General features: G+C 36.4%; 3 protein-coding genes and 2 non-coding genes across 15 annotated transcripts in view; 2 read left to right on the forward strand and 3 right to left on the reverse strand.

The window, feature by feature from the left end:
- The window catches only part of eya4 (EYA transcriptional coactivator and phosphatase 4), a 59809-nt gene extending 54670 nt beyond the window's left edge, over positions 1-5139 (forward strand). For all 11 annotated transcript variants that reach the window (XM_051662939.1, XM_051662937.1, XM_051662941.1 and 8 more), the window contains one exon: positions 4442-5139. In XM_051662939.1, coding sequence (XP_051518899.1) covers positions 4442-4522 — 81 coding nt within the window. In that variant the 3' untranslated portion in view covers positions 4523-5139. The remainder of the gene's footprint in view (positions 1-4441) is intronic.
- A 1913-nt stretch (positions 5140-7052) lies between these two features.
- On the reverse strand, positions 7053-13093 carry rps12 (ribosomal protein S12). The gene is made up of 6 exons (XM_051662961.1): positions 13014-13093; positions 12838-12884; positions 12340-12456; positions 12049-12151; positions 7621-7722; positions 7053-7142 (listed from the first exon to the last, which is right to left on the reverse strand). Exons 2-6 carry the CDS (start codon positions 12849-12851, stop codon positions 7080-7082), a joined length of 399 nt encoding a protein of 132 aa, XP_051518921.1. The 5' UTR covers positions 12852-12884; positions 13014-13093; the 3' UTR covers positions 7053-7079.
- On the reverse strand, positions 12222-12306 carry LOC127420617 (small nucleolar RNA SNORD100). Its single transcript, XR_007893832.1, has one exon. It is a non-coding gene; the product is annotated as a small nucleolar RNA SNORD100 (small nucleolar RNA).
- On the reverse strand, positions 12528-12602 carry LOC127420619 (small nucleolar RNA SNORD101). The gene has a single exon (XR_007893834.1). It is a non-coding gene; the product is annotated as a small nucleolar RNA SNORD101 (small nucleolar RNA).
- Positions 13094-15008: 1915 nt separating the features above from the next.
- On the forward strand, positions 15009-18095 carry zgc:153284 (uncharacterized protein LOC751696 homolog). The gene is made up of 3 exons (XM_051662967.1): positions 15009-15176; positions 15673-15840; positions 17930-18095. The coding sequence occupies exons 1-3, from the start codon at positions 15132-15134 to the stop codon at positions 17990-17992; spliced, it is 276 nt and encodes a 91-aa protein (XP_051518927.1). The 5' UTR covers positions 15009-15131; the 3' UTR covers positions 17993-18095.
- The last annotated feature ends 724 nt before the right edge of the window (positions 18096-18819 follow it).

The raw sequence follows: 18819 nt of genomic DNA on the forward strand, positions 1-18819 counted from the left end.
AGATTTCAAGCTTCAAAAAGGACGCAAAAGCTCCGTAAAAGTATCAAAAAGGCCATACGTGAGGAACAGACCGTAATTTGAGGCATTATTAGTAACAAAACGAAATTTAAGAAATCCATACTGGTTTGAAAAATATGGGGTGGTTCCAAACCCATATGACTATCTTTTCTTTCATGAAACACTAAAGGAGATGTTTGGCAGAATGACAGCCTCAGTCACCATTCACTTTCATTGTATTGAAAAAAGATGCAATGAAAGTGAATGGTGACTGAAACTAACAAACTAACATTTTGTGTTCTGCAAAAGAAAGTAAGTTATAAATGTTTGGAACAACATGAGTTTGAGTAAATGATGACAGAATTTTCATTTATGGCCATACAGAGAGAGTAGACCATTTGAAATATATTTAAAGTAAAGACACATATATGATGAAAAGGTTTTATTTGCCACAACAAACAAATTTATAATCTTGAATTTGCTGCAGTGTTATCAAGATAACATTCTGATTCAAAATAAAGTGGCTGTGACATTTAACATTTCTGTAGGGTGTTCCAAATGTGCACATATGAGACAGTAATGCCCTGCCCCATTCAGAGTACTCACTTGAGTAGATGCTCACTTTTGAATGGAAATTGCCCAGCAGCTTGTGTGCTTCATTTTCTCATCTATAGTTTCAATCTGGATGTCAGATTGAGTTGCTTTTCTATGTTAATCTGAGACCAGCTGCTTTTCCTTCTCAGATCCCAAGTGATGTAGAACAGAGCTATTCAGCTGATGGTTCTCTAGGGTCTGATCAAAACATTACATCACTCACAATGTGCAGACTCTGTGAACTTCCAGTACTAATGTCTGCTATGATTTTTCAAGGAATCACATTTGGCTGGTAGCCCAGATGAAGACTGCATTTAGTTTTGGTCTTCTTTTTAAGGGTATCAAGATCGACTCTGTCCAATATTAGCTCAGACTATATCAATTAAACCTCCTGTAAAATATATGCTGAGATGCAGCACCTCAAGATCCAGTTGAATAATTTTGTTCTAGAAAACTACTGTGGTGTATTTCTAAACAAAATTGTGCGATGACTCAAATCAAAATATCATGTATATTTTGCAAAAGAAAGAAAAAATGTTTTTTATGATATTGTCCAAATCACTTTTGGCTAATAGTTGATGTTTTTTTGTAAATGGTTATACTGCTAATAACTAAGGGTTGGTAAACTTTGGTTTAACCTTCCTTGTAGCATGTAGCATAATTCTAATCTTTTTATAAACCCTGTGTAGTTAGTTGTGGGCAAATAAAAAAAAATTATGAGACAGCTATAAAAAAAAATTATGTGTCTGGTTGTCAGTTTTCTTACCACATAAACAGGATTGCAGCAAACTATTTTAATGAACATTTAACTAATCATGGCCAAAATATCAGTGCAACTGCCTGGTTCCAGAATTAAAAATGCCATTCATTTTCTCCATAGATTTTTAATAATAACTTGTAATCCTTAAAAAGCAGACCTACCATGAGCTCCAAGGTTGTTAATTGATATATGCTTCTGTTGAAGCCAGAAGCTTCGTTTTTATATAGTTTTTAATAGCGAATTACTTGTGAAGAACTACATTACCCATGATCCTGAAGAGAAACGATCCATCAATCAGAGAATCACAGTGAACAAAGCACATCAAAAGAGCTTTGCAGCAACCGCACACTTCCGTGATGCAATGTGAATGATGTCTCCCTACCCTCTCATACTACTTATATATATATATATATATATATATATATATATATATATATATATATATATATTATATACACACACTATATGGCCAAAAGTTTGTGGACACCATATGTGCTTGATGAACATTTGATTTCAAAACCTTAAGCCATTTCCCCCTTTGCTGTAATAACAGTTTCCACTCTTTTGGGAAGGCTTTCCACTATTCTGTATGTAGTAACATGGCTGCAGGGATTTGCTCTCGTTCAGACACAAGCCTATCAGTGAGGTCAGGAACTGATATTGGTCAATGGGGCCTGACTTACAGTTGCTGTTCCAGTTCACCCCAAAAGTGATCAGGGGGGTTCAGGTTTGGGTTTTGTGCAGGCCAGTCAATTTCTTCCACGCCAGACACAGTAAACCATTTCTTTATGGACCTCACTTTGTTCACAGGGGCATTGTCATGCTGGAACAGAAAAGGGCTATCCCCAAATAGTTGCCACAAATTTGGAAGCACATAAAGCCCAAGCCATTACATAAAGAAACATTAAGATTTTTTTTACTGGATTTAATGGAGTAACCAAATTCGTTAATTAGAAGGGGGTGTCCACAAACTTCTGGCCATATAGTGTATATAATTTGTTTTCTTTTTTTTCCCTCCCCTTTTCTCCCCAATTTGGAATGCCCAATTCCCAATGCGCTCTAAGTCCTCATGGTGGCGTAGTGACTCGCCTCAGTACGGGTGGCGGAGGACAAATCTCAGTTGCCTCCACGTCTGAGACCGTCAATCCGCGCATCTTATCACGTGGCAACATAGCGTGTGTGGAGGCTTCACGCTATTCTCCGCGGCATCCATGCACAACACACCACACGCCCCACCGAGAGCAAGAACCACATCATAGCGACCACGAGGAGGTTATCCCATGTGCCTCTACCTTCCCTAGCAACCAGGCCAATTTGGTTCCTTTGGAGACCTGGCTGGAGTCACTCAGCACACCCTGGATTCAAACTCACGACTCCAGGGGTGGTAGTCAGCGTCTTTACTCGCTGAGCTACCCAGGCCCCCCATACCACTTATATACTTGCATATACAGTGTCAAGAATTGGTCATAAAATGTGATCTCATGTTCATCAAAGTTACTAGTATAGACAAAGCACAATGTGCTTAAGCTAACGACACACAAACAATTATAATCTTTCATGTCTTTATTAAACACATCCCATTAAACATTCACAATTCTGTGGAAAAACTAAGTGAACCCTTGGATTTAATAACTGGTCAATCCTCTTTTGGTAGAAAAAAACCTCAACCAAGCATTTTCGGTAGCTGCTGATTAGACCTGCACAATGTTCAGGAGGAAATTTGGACCATTCTTCCTTACAGAACTGCTTCAGCTTAGCCATATTTTTAGGATGTCTAGTGTGAACGGCTGTCTAGATGTCATTCCACAGCATCTCTATTGGGTTAAGGTCTAGGTTCCGACTGGGCCACTCCAAAAGGTGGAATTTTTTCATTCTGTCATTCTGTAGTGGACTTACTTTGATGTTTAGGGTCATTGTCTTGCTGCATCACCCAACTTCTACTGAGCTTCAGCTGGTGCACAGCCACCCTGACATTATCCTGTAGGATATCTTGATAATCTTGGGAATAAATGTTTTGCTTGATGGCAAGCGGTCCAGGCCCCGAAGCAGCAAAGCAGCCATAAATCATGATGCTATGATGTTAACCAGTTCCATTGATTCCTTGAAGTCTTTAGCTGTCACTCTTTTTTACCACAATGAGCATTCTGTGGTGTGCCCTTTGAGTCATCTTAGCTGAACACCCACTTCTGGGGAAAGTAGCCACAGTACTAAATCGTCTCCATTTATAGACAATTTGTCTAACTGTGGACAGATGAATATCGAATCATGGTCCACGTCAGCAGATGCTTCTTGTGAATAGCAAACTCAAAATGTTTGAGTGCTTTTTATAAGTCAAAGTAGCTCTAACCCACACCTCCTATCTAACTCTTGACTCTAATTAGCTTTTGTTGATGTCATTAGCCTAGGGGTTCACATACTTTTTCCAACTTACACTGTGAATGTTTGAATGATGTATTTAATATATACAAGAACAATACAGTAACTTGTGTGTTATTAGTTAAAACAGATTGTGTTTGTTCATTATTGTAACTTAGATGAAGACAAATTGATGAAGATTTTAAGACAAGTTTATACATAAATGAAGGTAATTCCAAAGGGTACACCTACTTTTTCTTGCCACTGTATCTCAATATTTTGTAATAAAATTTAAATATATTGTTTAAATACTTAATCAACAACATTAAATCAATAGTTTTATATTTTTCCATTGTTATTATTCCATTATGTCATTGGCAATGCTTTATAGGATTGTAGTTCTTTCCCTCTTAAAAGATGTGGAATTACAGTCTTGGCCCTTTGTCTTTTTGTTCAATTTTCAAATAATTGTTTTGCTTCAACTCAAAGTTTGTAAAGTTTATGAAATCCCTAAGTAAAAAAATGTAAGGGAACAAAACTTCCAGAACCAAGGAGACTGAAAAAGTGGGCGGGCACTGTAGTGCTCTATAACTGGCTCAAAGAAACCTATCAATTATGAGTGAATTAATGCACGGATTGTTGGAAATTTTAAGCTGTGTTTCAGGCGCTCTCTCAACTTTCCCAACATACATGTACAGTACTTGCTCACATGTCACAATCTATTTCTCCCTACAGCACAACATGCCCTTCTGGCGAATATCCAGCCACTCTGACCTGCTTGCCCTCCATCAAGCACTGGAATTTGAGTACCTGTAACACTCGACACCTGTATCATAGGCCTTTTTTTGTACAACTATTTAAGAACAAGAGTACACTGCAATCTCTTTTATGTTGTTGATGTCTTTTTGATTATTTTTAAGAAAACTCTGGCTTTTTTAGATAATTCTGCACTTAAGAAGATTAGGACAGACTAGGAAAAGGGAAATTTGGATTACCATGGTCAAATAAGGCTTGTGAAGAGCTTACTAAGGTCTTACATCACTTATACACTGCATTATGTCTACATTTCTGAACGTGGGGAGTGGGGTATCCCTTTCGTTCACTCAAACAGAAAACTACTTAAGTCCCAATCTATTCTCACTCTTCTACAGGAACATTATCACAGTTTGTAGACTTACTCTATTACACCTCTACTTAAACAACTGAAGCTCTGTACTCTAAATAAGGATCATTTAGAATCGACCCATAACTCATGTAAATTATTTTACAGTAATAAGATTAAACACTTAAGGATGCTGTTTTTGCATTGTATTGTTTTGATTGTCTTTTGTAAGTTTTTGTCAAAAAGTCTGTATAATTTGTTGTGCCTTATAAAATGTTTTGTGTCCGTTTTTATTTTGAGAATGTATGTAGATAAAAATGTAAACATTTGACTTTGTTTTTTTTTTTTGAGTTCTCAATTTTCTAAATATTTAAAAACTATTGTCAGAACTGGTTGACTGGTGCCTCTGGTGGAAAAACAATTACAGTCCAAGGAGAGAACCTGCATTATTCTTGCAGTTGGAGTTGAGGTCTTGACAGATGGGAAGCAAAATAAGGTTTTAGAATTTTATTAAAAGCCATTAAAAGGGTCGTGACATGCCTTTTTTATCACTATTTTAATATGTTCTTTCAGGGTTCAATTATAATATTAGTAAAGTTTTTCTTGTTGTTTGTTTGTTTTGCACAAAACACATATATTTGTAAAACATCATTTTCCAAACTAATTTTGGCCCCCTTGTCAGAAACGCTCAGTTTTGGTGCTGCTACTCCTTTAATACTTGACAGTAAGCGACCAGTGTTATGGTTGGCTCTCTGCTCGACTGACCTGCTCTTTCCTTGCCATCTCACTGCTACCGGGTGAGGCCAAGGACGTAATAAGTAAAGTAGGCATTGATGTGTTATTGTCGGATGCAAATGTCTACCACAGTGTGACATCACAATGTGGAGAAAGTAGAGAATGAATCTTTTTGGCAGCTTATTTTCAACAAATGTTCTTTTTGCAATGAGGAAGTTTTGAGTTCAGAAACTTACAGTATGATGACCTCTTATCCGTCATAGATAGTTGGATGTGTATGACTTTCTTCTGCTGAACACAAACGAAGCTTTTTAGAATATTTAGGCTCTGTTGGTCCATAAAATGCAAGTACATTGTGGACAGATCTTTGAAGGTCCAAGAAGCATGTAAAGACAAAGAAATCCATATGACTTGTGCTTAACGTCCTCAGAAGCAATATAGGTATTTTAACTATCATTCTATACTTTCGCTAATATTTCTAAATTCTGTTTTTGGCAATTTGCATTCTTTGTGCTGGACTTAAATGTTTATCCATTTCTCACCCACCCCTATCATATCACTTCTTTAGATATTTAACCACAGGAGCTTTTTTTTTTTTAATGCTGCCTTTGTTTTTTGGACCTTCAAAGTTCTAGCCACCATTCACTTGCATTGTATGGACCAACAAAGCTAGAATATTCTTCTAAAAATCTTAGCTTGTGTTCTGCAGAAGACATCTGGGATAGTATGAGGTTAAGTAAACAATTTTTATTTTTGTGTGAGCTATCCCTTTAAGGATTAAGTGACAATTATATGCTTACAGGGTCAAAGGTTGTCCCATATTCTTCCATTGGAAGCATACTAGTTGTTTGGGCATTTTTACAAGATAAAAGGTACAAGTCCAACTTTATTTCCTGTGGTAATCAAAAGTATGCCACAGTTGCCATAGGTAGATCTTAATTTAAGGTTCCCAGTTTTTGACCGATTCATTTACTTTTCCAGTTGTTTGATTACTGGATAACAAATCTTAAGATTCAGATCAATCCACTAATGAATTAAGGCAAACTTGTAAAAAAGTTTGGATCAATTGAAAAGAACAGAATCAAGAGCTCAAATTGACAGCATTATAGCTTTGAGCAAGTCATTTGCTCCAAGACGAGAGCAACATCTTGCCAATGAAATATTTTAAAGCACAGCCAACCACAAACATGTATACACACACACGACATTTCCACAACTTTTCCAGTCCTGGAAAACACCTTAATTCCTCAATGCATTTACAGGTTTTCCATGGCCATCGGAACCCAGCTTATCTAAAGTGGAATATTCAAGCACTCAATGTGCAAAATTTCTGGTGCAAAAGGCACTCATTTTAAACTTCTGAGCTTAGGGACAAAAATTGACAGTTTATTTCTAATGAAGCCAAAAGGTTGGCTTGCATCACATATAGTCAAGTAAATCCATTAAAATTGTTGCATGGATATAGAAACAAATTCCATACAGCTGAAAACAAAAACACTGACAAACATGTTTCCAATAGATTTTTTATTTGGCGCCTTATTTCTTAGATTTGAAGTACTCCTCGATGACATCCTTGGCCTGGGACTCTTTGCCATAGTCCTGCAAATGGGAACAAGAAAATAGAACATTTAAGATGTTTTACAACAATTCCATGTTGCAAAGATACTGGTTACAAAGAACTTAAGTCTAATCCAGAAAATTCAGTATGAAAAGACAAGCTGATGCCCTTCCAGGGGACCTCAGTAGCCACAATAGGGTCACAAGGCTAGTGTTCAGGCTCTTAATCTTGCCCTGACATCAAAAACAGACACAGGGCACAAAGAGCCAGCATCTGGACTCGACCTGGCTGAAACACCCTAATTCCACCCACAACAAACCACATTCTGGTGAGCCAGTCTCAACCAAACATTCATTCAATTGCTTAGACCACCCTTGCTGAAGCATGTACATTCCTTTTTAATAACAGCATTTTTAAAATTGAAGCTATTGGCTGCTTCACAGCAATCTATTATGTTTTACATTAGGGAACACAAAGTAAATTAAAAACGTATTCTGGATCCTGACTTGACCATCTCACCTTGATGACTACACAGCTGCAGCCCACAACCTTTCGGGGTTTGCCCTCTCTGTCGATCTTGCACAGACCAACCCACTCACCAAGCTTCTTGTTGTCATCAACCTGTACGAAAGAAAAACAAATGGCTCATTGCATTGAGTGACTTCATACCTATAAGCAGAAATTCAATTTGCATGTTCATTCAAAATCAGACTTATGGGCCCAAATAAACTAAATGAAAGCTTTCTAGGCAATATGGACAAAAAAAAAAAAAAAAGTCCTTGCAATTATTGGGTATACAAAAAAACTCGCAGTAGACAGAAACTTGCAGTAGAAAGAACAATGTTACAAAGCAACACCAAAACAACCTGCATCCCAATGCCCGCATGGGCATCACGGCCAAAGTACTCACAACTTTTGACCAAATTACTCTTATTCAGGATAAGATTTTAATCATTTCAAAGAGAGACTACACACAGCAATTTTCAGCCAATAAATTACATTACAGCAGAACATAACTCTGCTAAATATACAAATTGAATCTTCATAATATACATAGAAATCTATAAATGTAACAAATTAAATAGGTTAATATACATGTATAAATGTATACATGCATGTGTCCATTACCTTTATAAATTTATTCTTTTACATAATTATATAAATTACACATACATTATGTATATAAGTATTTTATATATAGACTGTATTGTGTATAGAGACAAATTACATACACTGGCATATTTAAAAAAATTTTATATACTGCAAATATAAAAAAAAGTTTACATACACATGTATTATACATATTTATACACAGCTTGTTATATAAAATGAAATTTTTAGTGCTGTCAGTCGCTATTAATCGTAAATTTTAAGTGCTGAAATTTGATCTCACACACACCTTTTCTAGTCAACCCCCCCCCCCCCAGGAAAGAATAAAAAAAAAAAAAGTAGCAATATAATGCTTTAACAATTTCCAAATTATGCACTAAAATATCATCATTCAAGTTACATTAAACGTTTCCCAAAGTCTAAATGGGAGTTTAACTAATTGAAAGAACTAGTTCCAGGGGGTCCTGGGTAGCTCAGTGGTAAAAGACGCTGGCTACCATCCCTGGAATTCGCCAATTCGAATCCCAGGGCGTGCTGAGTGACTCCAGCCAGGTCTCCTAAGCAACCAAATTGGCCCAGTTGCTAGGGAGGGTAGAGTCACATGGGGTAACCTCCTCGTAGTCACTATAATGTTTCGTTGTCAGTGGGGCGCATGGCAAGTTGGGCGCGGATGCTAGCCCCCACACAGGTTGCATATTCATCGCAATGGGCATTAAATCCCTTAAACTCCACATTATTAATCTGATGGTAGACTGTGGCTATCCGCTTTGTTACAGCAATCGTTAAGCTGCATCCATGATTTGCATAAAAAGCGGCAACACAAGCTTTGTGCGCCACTTTGAACTCACCATGCAAAACGCTTGCAAACAAAACCTTCATTCTGTGTTTTGGTGGTAGTTAAGATTTGGTGTGCTTCTGTGGTAATTAAAATGTGCCTTACAAAGGCTGAAAAATACTCCCATTTGGGCTTGTTTTGCACATCAAACAGTGTTGAGCTCCTTTCTCCATTTTATCACTAAAAGGGAAGCGCTGTCAGAGATTCTTTTATTTACCGAGACAACATCCGCAGCTCTATCATAGGAGAGAGCGTAACAGTCAACTAGCGTGTTATTACAGTACTGCCCACAGAATGTCTATGGCACCGCCGCATTATGCTAAGAGGGGCTCTGGGGCTGTCTGTTTATGGCGTGTGTCAGATGACTCCGGGCGGATACATTACAAAGGTTCCGCCCTTCACACCTGTGTTTATGCTGTATTAATAGGAAATGTTAAACACGATTAAGAAAAATTAGCACATTAAATTTTAAACTGCATGCGTTAACGCATTCTGACAGCTATAATATTTTAATATCTAGATTTTAAATGAAAAATTACACAATTTTATATATACACCGATTACAATCAAAAAAATATACTGTATAAATATTTTATACACTGATTGTATATATATAAAAAAATGATATACGCGTGTATGTATATTATAAATTTCAATATAGATTGTAATAAAATATATTTTACATACAGTATATAGGTAACACTTTACATTAAGGTTCGATTTGTTAACATGAGCTAACAATGAACACTTTCACAGCATTTATAAATCTTGGTTAATGTTAATTTTATGGCTGCAACTAACAATTATTTTGATAATCGATTATTGCAATGATTAATCATTTGCTCTAAACAGATTCAGTTCGTGCCCCAATTTAAAAGGTATTAAACGTGCTTACTAACAATAAAAGGGACAAAATCATCTTTTAAAAATACCTCTAAATGACATTCACTGAATAAAAAAATAAAATTCAGTAAAGAATTTCACTGCAAAAAAAAAAAAACCTATCATCAAGTGTTTTTTCTTCCATTTAAAATTCTAAAAATCCTTATCAAGATACATTTACTTGAAAAGCAACACAAGATATTTAGACTTTCTTTGGGAATGAATAAGTGTATTTTGTATATAAGTGTATTTTTTCCACTTTGTTATATTTCTGCGAGTGCAGTAAAGACAAAATACACTTATATTCAAGATCTATTCTCTAAAAGCAGTCTAAATATCTTTTATGCTGCTTCTCAGGTGAATGCATATTATTTTTAAAGGATTTTTAGATATTTTAAAATATTTGTATTTTTAATATTATATTCAACATTCTCAGATAAGTGTTTTCTTCTGAAGTATAGCTGCTAAAGTAAATGTACATTGTTTTAAAAGGAGTTTTAGATATTTATATTGGAAAGCCAAAACAAGAACGTATTTTGTTGCAGTGTATAATGGGGCGAAGACTACCCTCTCACATGTGTTCACTTCAATCCAACTTTAACTCACAAAAAAATCAAACTGTCTCTTACTGATAAAGCTGCGTTGTGCCAATTTTCTTCACGATAAGAAATGCACAGCGACACATACGATTCAATAAGTCATGAGCCATCACGTTATAATATAGCTGCGTTAAGCGCACGTGCTCGAGGGACGAGCGTCCCCATGAGTGTGCATCAGCCAGGTGCAGTTTAAATCTCTCCCCCTTACATCGGGACATTCGCTTATAGAAGTTATAGAAGAGGCGCTGAATGCACAGAGAAATGCCAGTTTCAGAGTTTGTAGTTATTTACATAATCCGCGTCCGTATTATTTTAACTTTATTAAAGCTATAACGCAGTAAATATAACTGCATTGAAGGAAACACCCCGGCATTACATCTTTTAAATACACTCGACACGCAAGTTTTGCTTCAGCAGAGCGACAGCTCCAGCTCCACAACGAGAGTGCTTCTGCATTTTCTTTTGTATTATAATTCCCTCATACTTTACTATCTACACCTGAAGTTGTTTGGAAAGTTTAGAGTGCATCTGGACTGTTAGCGGTGTAATTCTTCCTCTCCTCAGTCAGGCACGAACTGCAGTGCTGCTCTTGCGCACAAGTTTGTGATCATGTTACTTTAAATGAGAACAAACGACTATGACAACGAAATTTGACCATTTTTGTCGATGTCGTCGATAACATCGACTAATCGTTTCAGCTCTAGTTAATTTCAACATATAGGAATACATTTTTAAAATGAGTTGTATATGGTAACATTAGTTACACTATGAACTAACAATTAACTTTATTAACCAACATTAACAAAGATTAATAAATGCCGTAAAAATATAATTGTTCATTGTTTGTTCATGATACCCATTGCATTAATATTGATGAAAAGAACCTTATTGTAAAGTGTTATCTTTTATTTTTTTTTACTTTAGAAATGTCCACAATTTCCCCATGATTCATACATTTCCAGGCATAAATGTCTCAGTATTTTTATTTTCTCCCCAATTTGGAATGCACAATTCACTCCAAGTCCTCGTGGTGGAGAAGTGACTTGCCTCAATCCGGGTGGCGGAGGACAAACCTCAGCTGCCTCCACGTCTGAGACAGTCAATCCGCACATCTTATCACATGGCTTGAGTGCATTACCACAGAGACATGGCACGCGTGGAGGCGTCGCTATACTCTGCAGCATCTACGCACAACTCACCATGCGCCCCACCGAGAACCACATCATAGCGAACACGAGGAGATTACCCCATGTGACTCTACCCTCCCTAGCAACCGGGCCAATTTGGTTGCTTAGGAGACCTGGCTGGAGTCACTCAGCATGCCCTGAATTCAAACTCGTGACTCCAGGGGTGGTAGTCAGCGTCAATATTCGCTGAGCTACCTAGGCCCCCAAAAGTCAGTTTTAAAATAACTTGACATTTGCGGGTTTTACCAAAGACCAAACTAACATTGCAAAGGAAATTACATATTTTTATATATATATATATATATATAAAAATAAACATTCCTAAAGTGCCCACCTTGATGAGGTTGATCTGATGCTCAGCACAGAGAGCCTCCACCAGCTTCACGTACATGGGCTCGTCACAGTTTGCTGCCAGGACGCAAAGATGAGCCTGGCGCCTGTGGGGCACAAGAGAAAAGCACCATGAACATTGAATCTTCTACAACAGGTATGACTGGCCACATCAACAGCATCTCAGACAGAAATTGGGTAACAAATGGCAGTTTTCCTCAGAGACTTCAGAAGAGGGAGCCAAATTATCATCATAGATACACAAAGTTGATTAGAGAAATTCAACTACTCTTACTTGTCGAGGGCTTTAGCAGCCTCACGGATACCGCGGGCCAGCCCGTCGTGGATGAGTGCGGTCTTCAGCACTTCAGGCAGAGCGGTGTTGACATCCATCACACCTCCGGCAGCAATGCTGAGATAGAAAAGTTTGTTATTGGGGCGTAAAAAGGGTTGGCTGTATGAGCACATAATCGAGAACCTGCGGCTTATCAGACTGCATGTCTCACTCATAATTAGAGAGAAGGGGTATCCGACTAAAGATTGAAAAGTCATCATAGCCGAGGTATACTAAACTGGTGCAACAGATGTTCTTCGTGCAGTTCACTCATATAGTATATTTCTATTAACGGAGATCTGTGTACATTTAAGAGCATACTGTATTCTGAATATAATTTAAAACGTGTAATAGTGCATTTTACATTCCTCAAGAGATGTTCTGCATTAAAATATGTAAGGCAGTGACTGAATGGTCAAAATCAGACACTTATTGAGTTGACAATACAACCACGCTTACCCTTCCTCGGCCATTGTAGATTATCGATGGATGCGAGACTTGAATTTCTGAAATGAAGCCACAAAACGAGCAATATATTAATATCCATTCCTTCGGATATACTTTTGATCATTTTAAAGACACGATGTTGGATATTTAAAACGGATTCTGTCAGAGATTCCAGAAACTTGCCCTACCTTCCCTCTGACTGCAAGTAAAAGGAACGTCATAACGTCGACAACATTGTTTTAAGCCCAAAAGGACCCGAGGGTGTCTGTCTCATTGCCTGTATGCGCGTCACGTCACAATTTCGTTCCTCTTTTGTGGGTTCAGTTGATAGTGTTTTCTTGTTTTTAAATCGTTTAATTTATTTTATAAAAGGTGTTATTGAACGACGTTTAAACACTTCTTTGATATCGGTTTATTCGTAAAAGAATACAAAAATCTTAACCTACCATGTGTGGCGCTGTCTGCCCCGTGTGTAATATACAATCTGGCCTCAAACGTCATTCGAAAAATTTATGAAATTCATTGGACTAAATAAATAAATGATGCCAGACCTTCTTCTCAGAATTAAATTCATTTTTCATTTTTGCAGTTGTTTTTAAAGGAATATTCCGGGTTCAATACAAGTTAAGCTTAACCGACAGCATTTGTGGCATAATGTTGATTACCAAAAAAAAAAAAAAAAACAAAGAAAAAAACAAAACAAAACAAAAAAAACATTTATTTCGACTCATCCCTTCTTTTCTTTAAAAAAGCAAAAATCTGGGTTCTAGTGAGACACTTACAATGGAAGTGAATGGAGCCAATCTGTAAATGTTAAAATACTCACTCTTTCAAAAGTATACCTACAAGACATAAACAATTTGTGTGTTAACATGATTTTATTATGATAAAATCGTTTAATAACATTCTCTGTGTAAAGTTATAGCCAATTTTACAACTTCGTTGTCATGCCGATGTAATGTCAACAAACCCTAAAGCCCTAAAACGACTGTAAAAATGATGATTTTAATAACTTCGCAACTCAAATAATACACAAGTTTTAACAGAGGAATTAATGTAAGTGCTTTTATAAAACTAGAAGCTTCAAATTTCTGCCTTTAAACCCTCCAAAAATTGGCCCCATTTACTTCCATTGTAAGTGACTCACTGTAACCTCGATCACTACTTTTCTTAAAGAAAAGGAGGGACGAGTCTAAACTAATTTTTGTGGTAATCAACATTATGCCACAAGTGCTGTTGATTGAGCTTAACTTGTATTGAACCCAGAATATTCGTTTAACCAACTGGTCCCACTGTCATTTTTAGTGGATGTATGAAGTCAGTTTCCCTTAAGTTCACACAGGTGTCCTATAGCAGGGTAACCACAGGTGTAGTTCAACACATTAATGGACATGTTCCAATAACTTTTGACAACCAGAAAGTGTTCAAATGCCTTTTGCCTTAATTTTGAACAGTATATCTGTTTTATTTTAAATGCCATGACTTATGTAATGCCATACATTTTTAATGATGGCTTATTTTCAAAATACTCTTTTTTCTTATTTTCGGCCACTGTAGTTAAAGGTGCACTCCGTAATTTTTTCCTCATTGAAAAAGTTTAATTTCTAAAGACATGAATTGTAATTGTGCAACATATATAGGAAATCATGACCACTCACATTAAAATGAAGACTCCAGTTATATCAGTAACTTTATAAAAGCTTTTTTATTCTACATGGAGAGTTAAGAATGTTAAGAATCACATGGCCAACCAAATACTACTCGCTTAATCTCAGTTGCCATCATGTTATTTGACAGCATCAGTGTAAGTCCAAGATGACACAAAAACAAAAGTTACTGAGTGCATCTTTAATGTGTTGTGCAGTCTCTTTCCTCCTTCAGTATTTATCTGCCTCTTTTTAATTTTGACATTCTTAATCAGTTTCTATCACAGGTTCTTTTTATAATGTTCTTTATCAATCTCCAATGATGAGTGCCTTATTTGCACTGATAATGAAAGTGAATTTCACTGATGTGTGTCTGCACTGTGACTGAACATTCATCCAAAAATATTACCCCTATAGGCAAGATAAGGCATGCCAATACATCGTTATGGTGTGGAATGTTATTTTTGTGTGGGCGTTTGTGAGCATGTGTGTGTGAGTGTGTTGCAACAGACTGATAAGGAGGTGGAGCTGTCAGCTGAACTATGCCAAAACTTGCTTACCTGGTCCTTGAGTTGGCTGTTACACATTCACACAACCTACTGAAACCCTAAACTATTTCAGCTGACGCTTTTAATCTCAACAAACTAGGATTTTTTGAAGATGTCCATCACAGTCTATTACAGTAGTGTTAGTGGCTCCAGAGAGGTGTGTATCTGTATATTCTACTTCTCTTGTTCCTTGTAGCTGATATGACTTGCTGTTTGAAACTTGGTGATTTAAACTGTGTCATGTGTCAGATGTTGTCTGTATATACCACTATTGCTTTATGTATTGTTTGACCTGTTAGACAGTTTAGATCTTAAGTTAAGTTAATTCTACAGTTAAGCAAATGTTGAATCAAATTCTTTGGATTATGTGAAGTTACGGGTGTGTATGGTTGTGTCTGAATGATAGGCCTACAAGATTTTCTAGAAGAACATTCATATTTATGGTTAAAGATTAAAATGTACTTTTAAGTAAATAAAAGGTTGAAATAAACATACTTCTAATTTCTTGCCACATTTTTGAGAAACCAGATTTGTTTTTTTGCTTTTAAAACATCCATTTCCTAGGCATATTCATACTTTTCAGGATTGAATATAGGCTTTGATGTACAGTGTCAAAGGTTTATTGTTTTCCATATCTTTATCTCTTCCTCAAGCTGAAGCAACATCAGACTGAGATTTTTCAGTTCCTGGATGCTAAGAAGATCAAGTACCGTGTGGTGGACATAACAGAAAGCACAGACAAGAAAGAGGAGATGCGGAAAAAAGTGGGAAACCCCTCAGCGATGCCTCCACAAGTCTTTAATGGAGACAAATACTGTGGGGTGAGTCTCATCCTGCAGCCTTGTCTTGGACCATGCTGTGCATACATGAATCAATTATATTCTAATAGCACCAAACTGGCCTCAAGATGGGAGGGTGGATTTTAGATACGCAGATAGGTGGAGTTTGTTAGGTTTTGTCTAAGAGTCACTGGCTTCCTCATCCATTTGCATCTTTAAAACAGCAATATGTGTATATATGTATATATACTCAAAAAATAATTTAGCCTATTTTTTTAGATTTACGCATTTCAGTTTCAAAATGTGTGTAATTTTTAACCAAATTAATTAAAGATTAATTAAAGAATAATTAAAGATGATATATATTTAATATTATATTATATTAATATAATATTTAAGTTTTATTAATTTTAAAAAAATTTTATTACAAAATTCAATTTGATGGAATTTTGAAATGAAATTGAAATGTGTAAATCTTACAAATAGGCTATTTTATATTATATTATATTATATTATACAATGTAATGGTAATGAAAGGGCCTGTGCAAACTCCAAATTCAGGCATTTTTTCTTAAATTAATGTTTACTTTTAAATAATGAGTAGTAAATCATGGGGACTCTAGGGGTGACACTATGGCTCTGTTTCCTGAGAATGAGTCAGCTACAGTTATGAAGAAAACACACAAGTTAAGGCTATGATCTGATGTGGAAATCTTCTAAACGAATACCTGTCAGTACACTATATGGTTTTGGTGTGGCAGTGTGACTCCATTTAAAGAACCCTCGTCAGTGTTTGTAAAACATGTAAATGCTACTCATCTACTCAAGTACAAATGCTACTCAGGTACAAATGTACTTGAAATGTAAACATGTCCATATAAACAAAAGAGACCAGTCGGGCTTGTTCAGTTACTTAAAAATTAAATCACACCCTTTAAGACACGCAATGAATGTAGCACAAATTAAATTTCCAGTGCTTGGAATGCTGGTCACTCATTAACTGTTTGTTTTAGACAGACAACGCCTTACATCTATGAATAGATAGTGTCTGATACTTCTTAGTGTATCCCTTTCTTTACACAGTTGTTTTGGAGTAAAATAATTCAGTTTAATGTTCACCTACAGTATTACTACACACACACACACACACACACACACAAACAAACACACACACACACACAAACACACACCACACACAAACACACACACTTCACACAACAAACACACACACACACACACACACACACACACACACACACGCACACACACACACACACACACACACACACACACAAACACACATACTTCACACAACAAACACACACACACACACAAACACACATACTTCACACAACAAACACACACACACATACGCATACACACATACACACACACACACAGACACACACACACCACACACACACTTCACACAACACACACACACACACACACACACACACACACACACACACACACACACACTATGTATTTATATCATTGTGGGGACTCTCCATAGACTTCCATTCATTTTTTGGATTTTATACAGATCTAACGATAATTTCTATCCCCTAACCCTAACCCTACCCCTAAACCTAACCCTCACAGAAACCTTTTTGCATTTTTACATTTTCAAAAAAACATAGTTTAGTATGTTTAATAAGCCATTTCCCTCGTTGGGACCGCTGGCTGGTCCCCACAATGTAGATGATCTCAGGTTTTACTATCCTTGTGTGGACATTTGGTCCCCACAGTGTAGTATAAATATGTACACATACACGTGCGCACACACACACACACATATACACACACACCAAAAGATAAAAACTTGTTTGTCTGCTGCCCTGGGATCTTGATATTTTTATGATGCTCAGGACAGCACACACCTCTCACAAGTCAGCAAATAATGACACAGCTCAGATCTCAGAGACTCTTCAGGTAAACTGCTGCATCTATTTGCAATACATCTGGATGTACTTTACTACTAATGGCTGAGACTGAGAGAAAATGCTTTAAAAGTGATCATTTGAAGAGACTGTTTTAGCCTAATTTCCTCCAAAGTTGTATTTTTATTTGTGAAAAGCTCTTTCAAGACTGTTAATCAGTATGTTTGTATTTTTGTTTGCATTCAAAGGACTATCAGAATTTTTTTGATGCAGTGGAGGATGGGAAACCAGAGGCATTCTTCAAACTCTGAGCTACGGCTGGGCACCTGTGCTAAATTAATATGTTTTTGAGAGGGAAGGTTTTATAGATCAAGAAACTACATATTTTGCACCATTAAATGAATGAAGATTTCAGTCAAGTGTATTGCTGTCATTATATTATACTCTTCCCACTCTGTGAAGGGACCGATACAGTTTGATCACAACCAGAACAGGAAACTTTAACAATACATGTTCAGGCGTATCAAATCATTTTGATTTTTGGCTAACACTTCACCCAAACTATTAGTTAATGCATTATTAGGTATCATGAACTAACAGTAAACAAGATATTCTTTTACAGAATTATTTCATTTTTGTTAATGTTAATATATAAAAATACAATTCTTTATTTTTAGTGTATGTTAGTTCATAGTGCATTAACTAATGTTAACATACAACTTTTAAGTTTAATATGATTAATAAATGCTGTAAAAGTGTTGTTTATTGTTAGTTCATGTTAACTAATGTTGTTAACTAATCTTAGCTAATGTAACCTTATTGTAAATTGTCACCGATTTTGGATTGGATAACATTGGATTTGGTAGAGCAAACTAGTCCCTATTTGGCCACTAGGGTCCAGTAGTGTCTTTTTTTAAACACCTAAATATTGCAAAGGAGAGTCCCAAATAGTGATCACACATGCAACACCTTTATCTGATTGCCCAAAATCAACAATACTTTCTTGTGTATCTATTCCTGTTCTTTGTACACTGTACTAATCCCTTTTATTTTGATTCAAGCTGTGGGTAGCACACATCTGCATCTATTTACAGTCACAATATTTTCCCACGGCTTCTACCTCAGCCTCCTATACTAG

Source organism: Myxocyprinus asiaticus, chromosome 29 (assembly GCF_019703515.2).
Source record: "Myxocyprinus asiaticus isolate MX2 ecotype Aquarium Trade chromosome 29, UBuf_Myxa_2, whole genome shotgun sequence".
NCBI lineage: Eukaryota > Metazoa > Chordata > Actinopteri > Cypriniformes > Catostomidae > Myxocyprinus > Myxocyprinus asiaticus.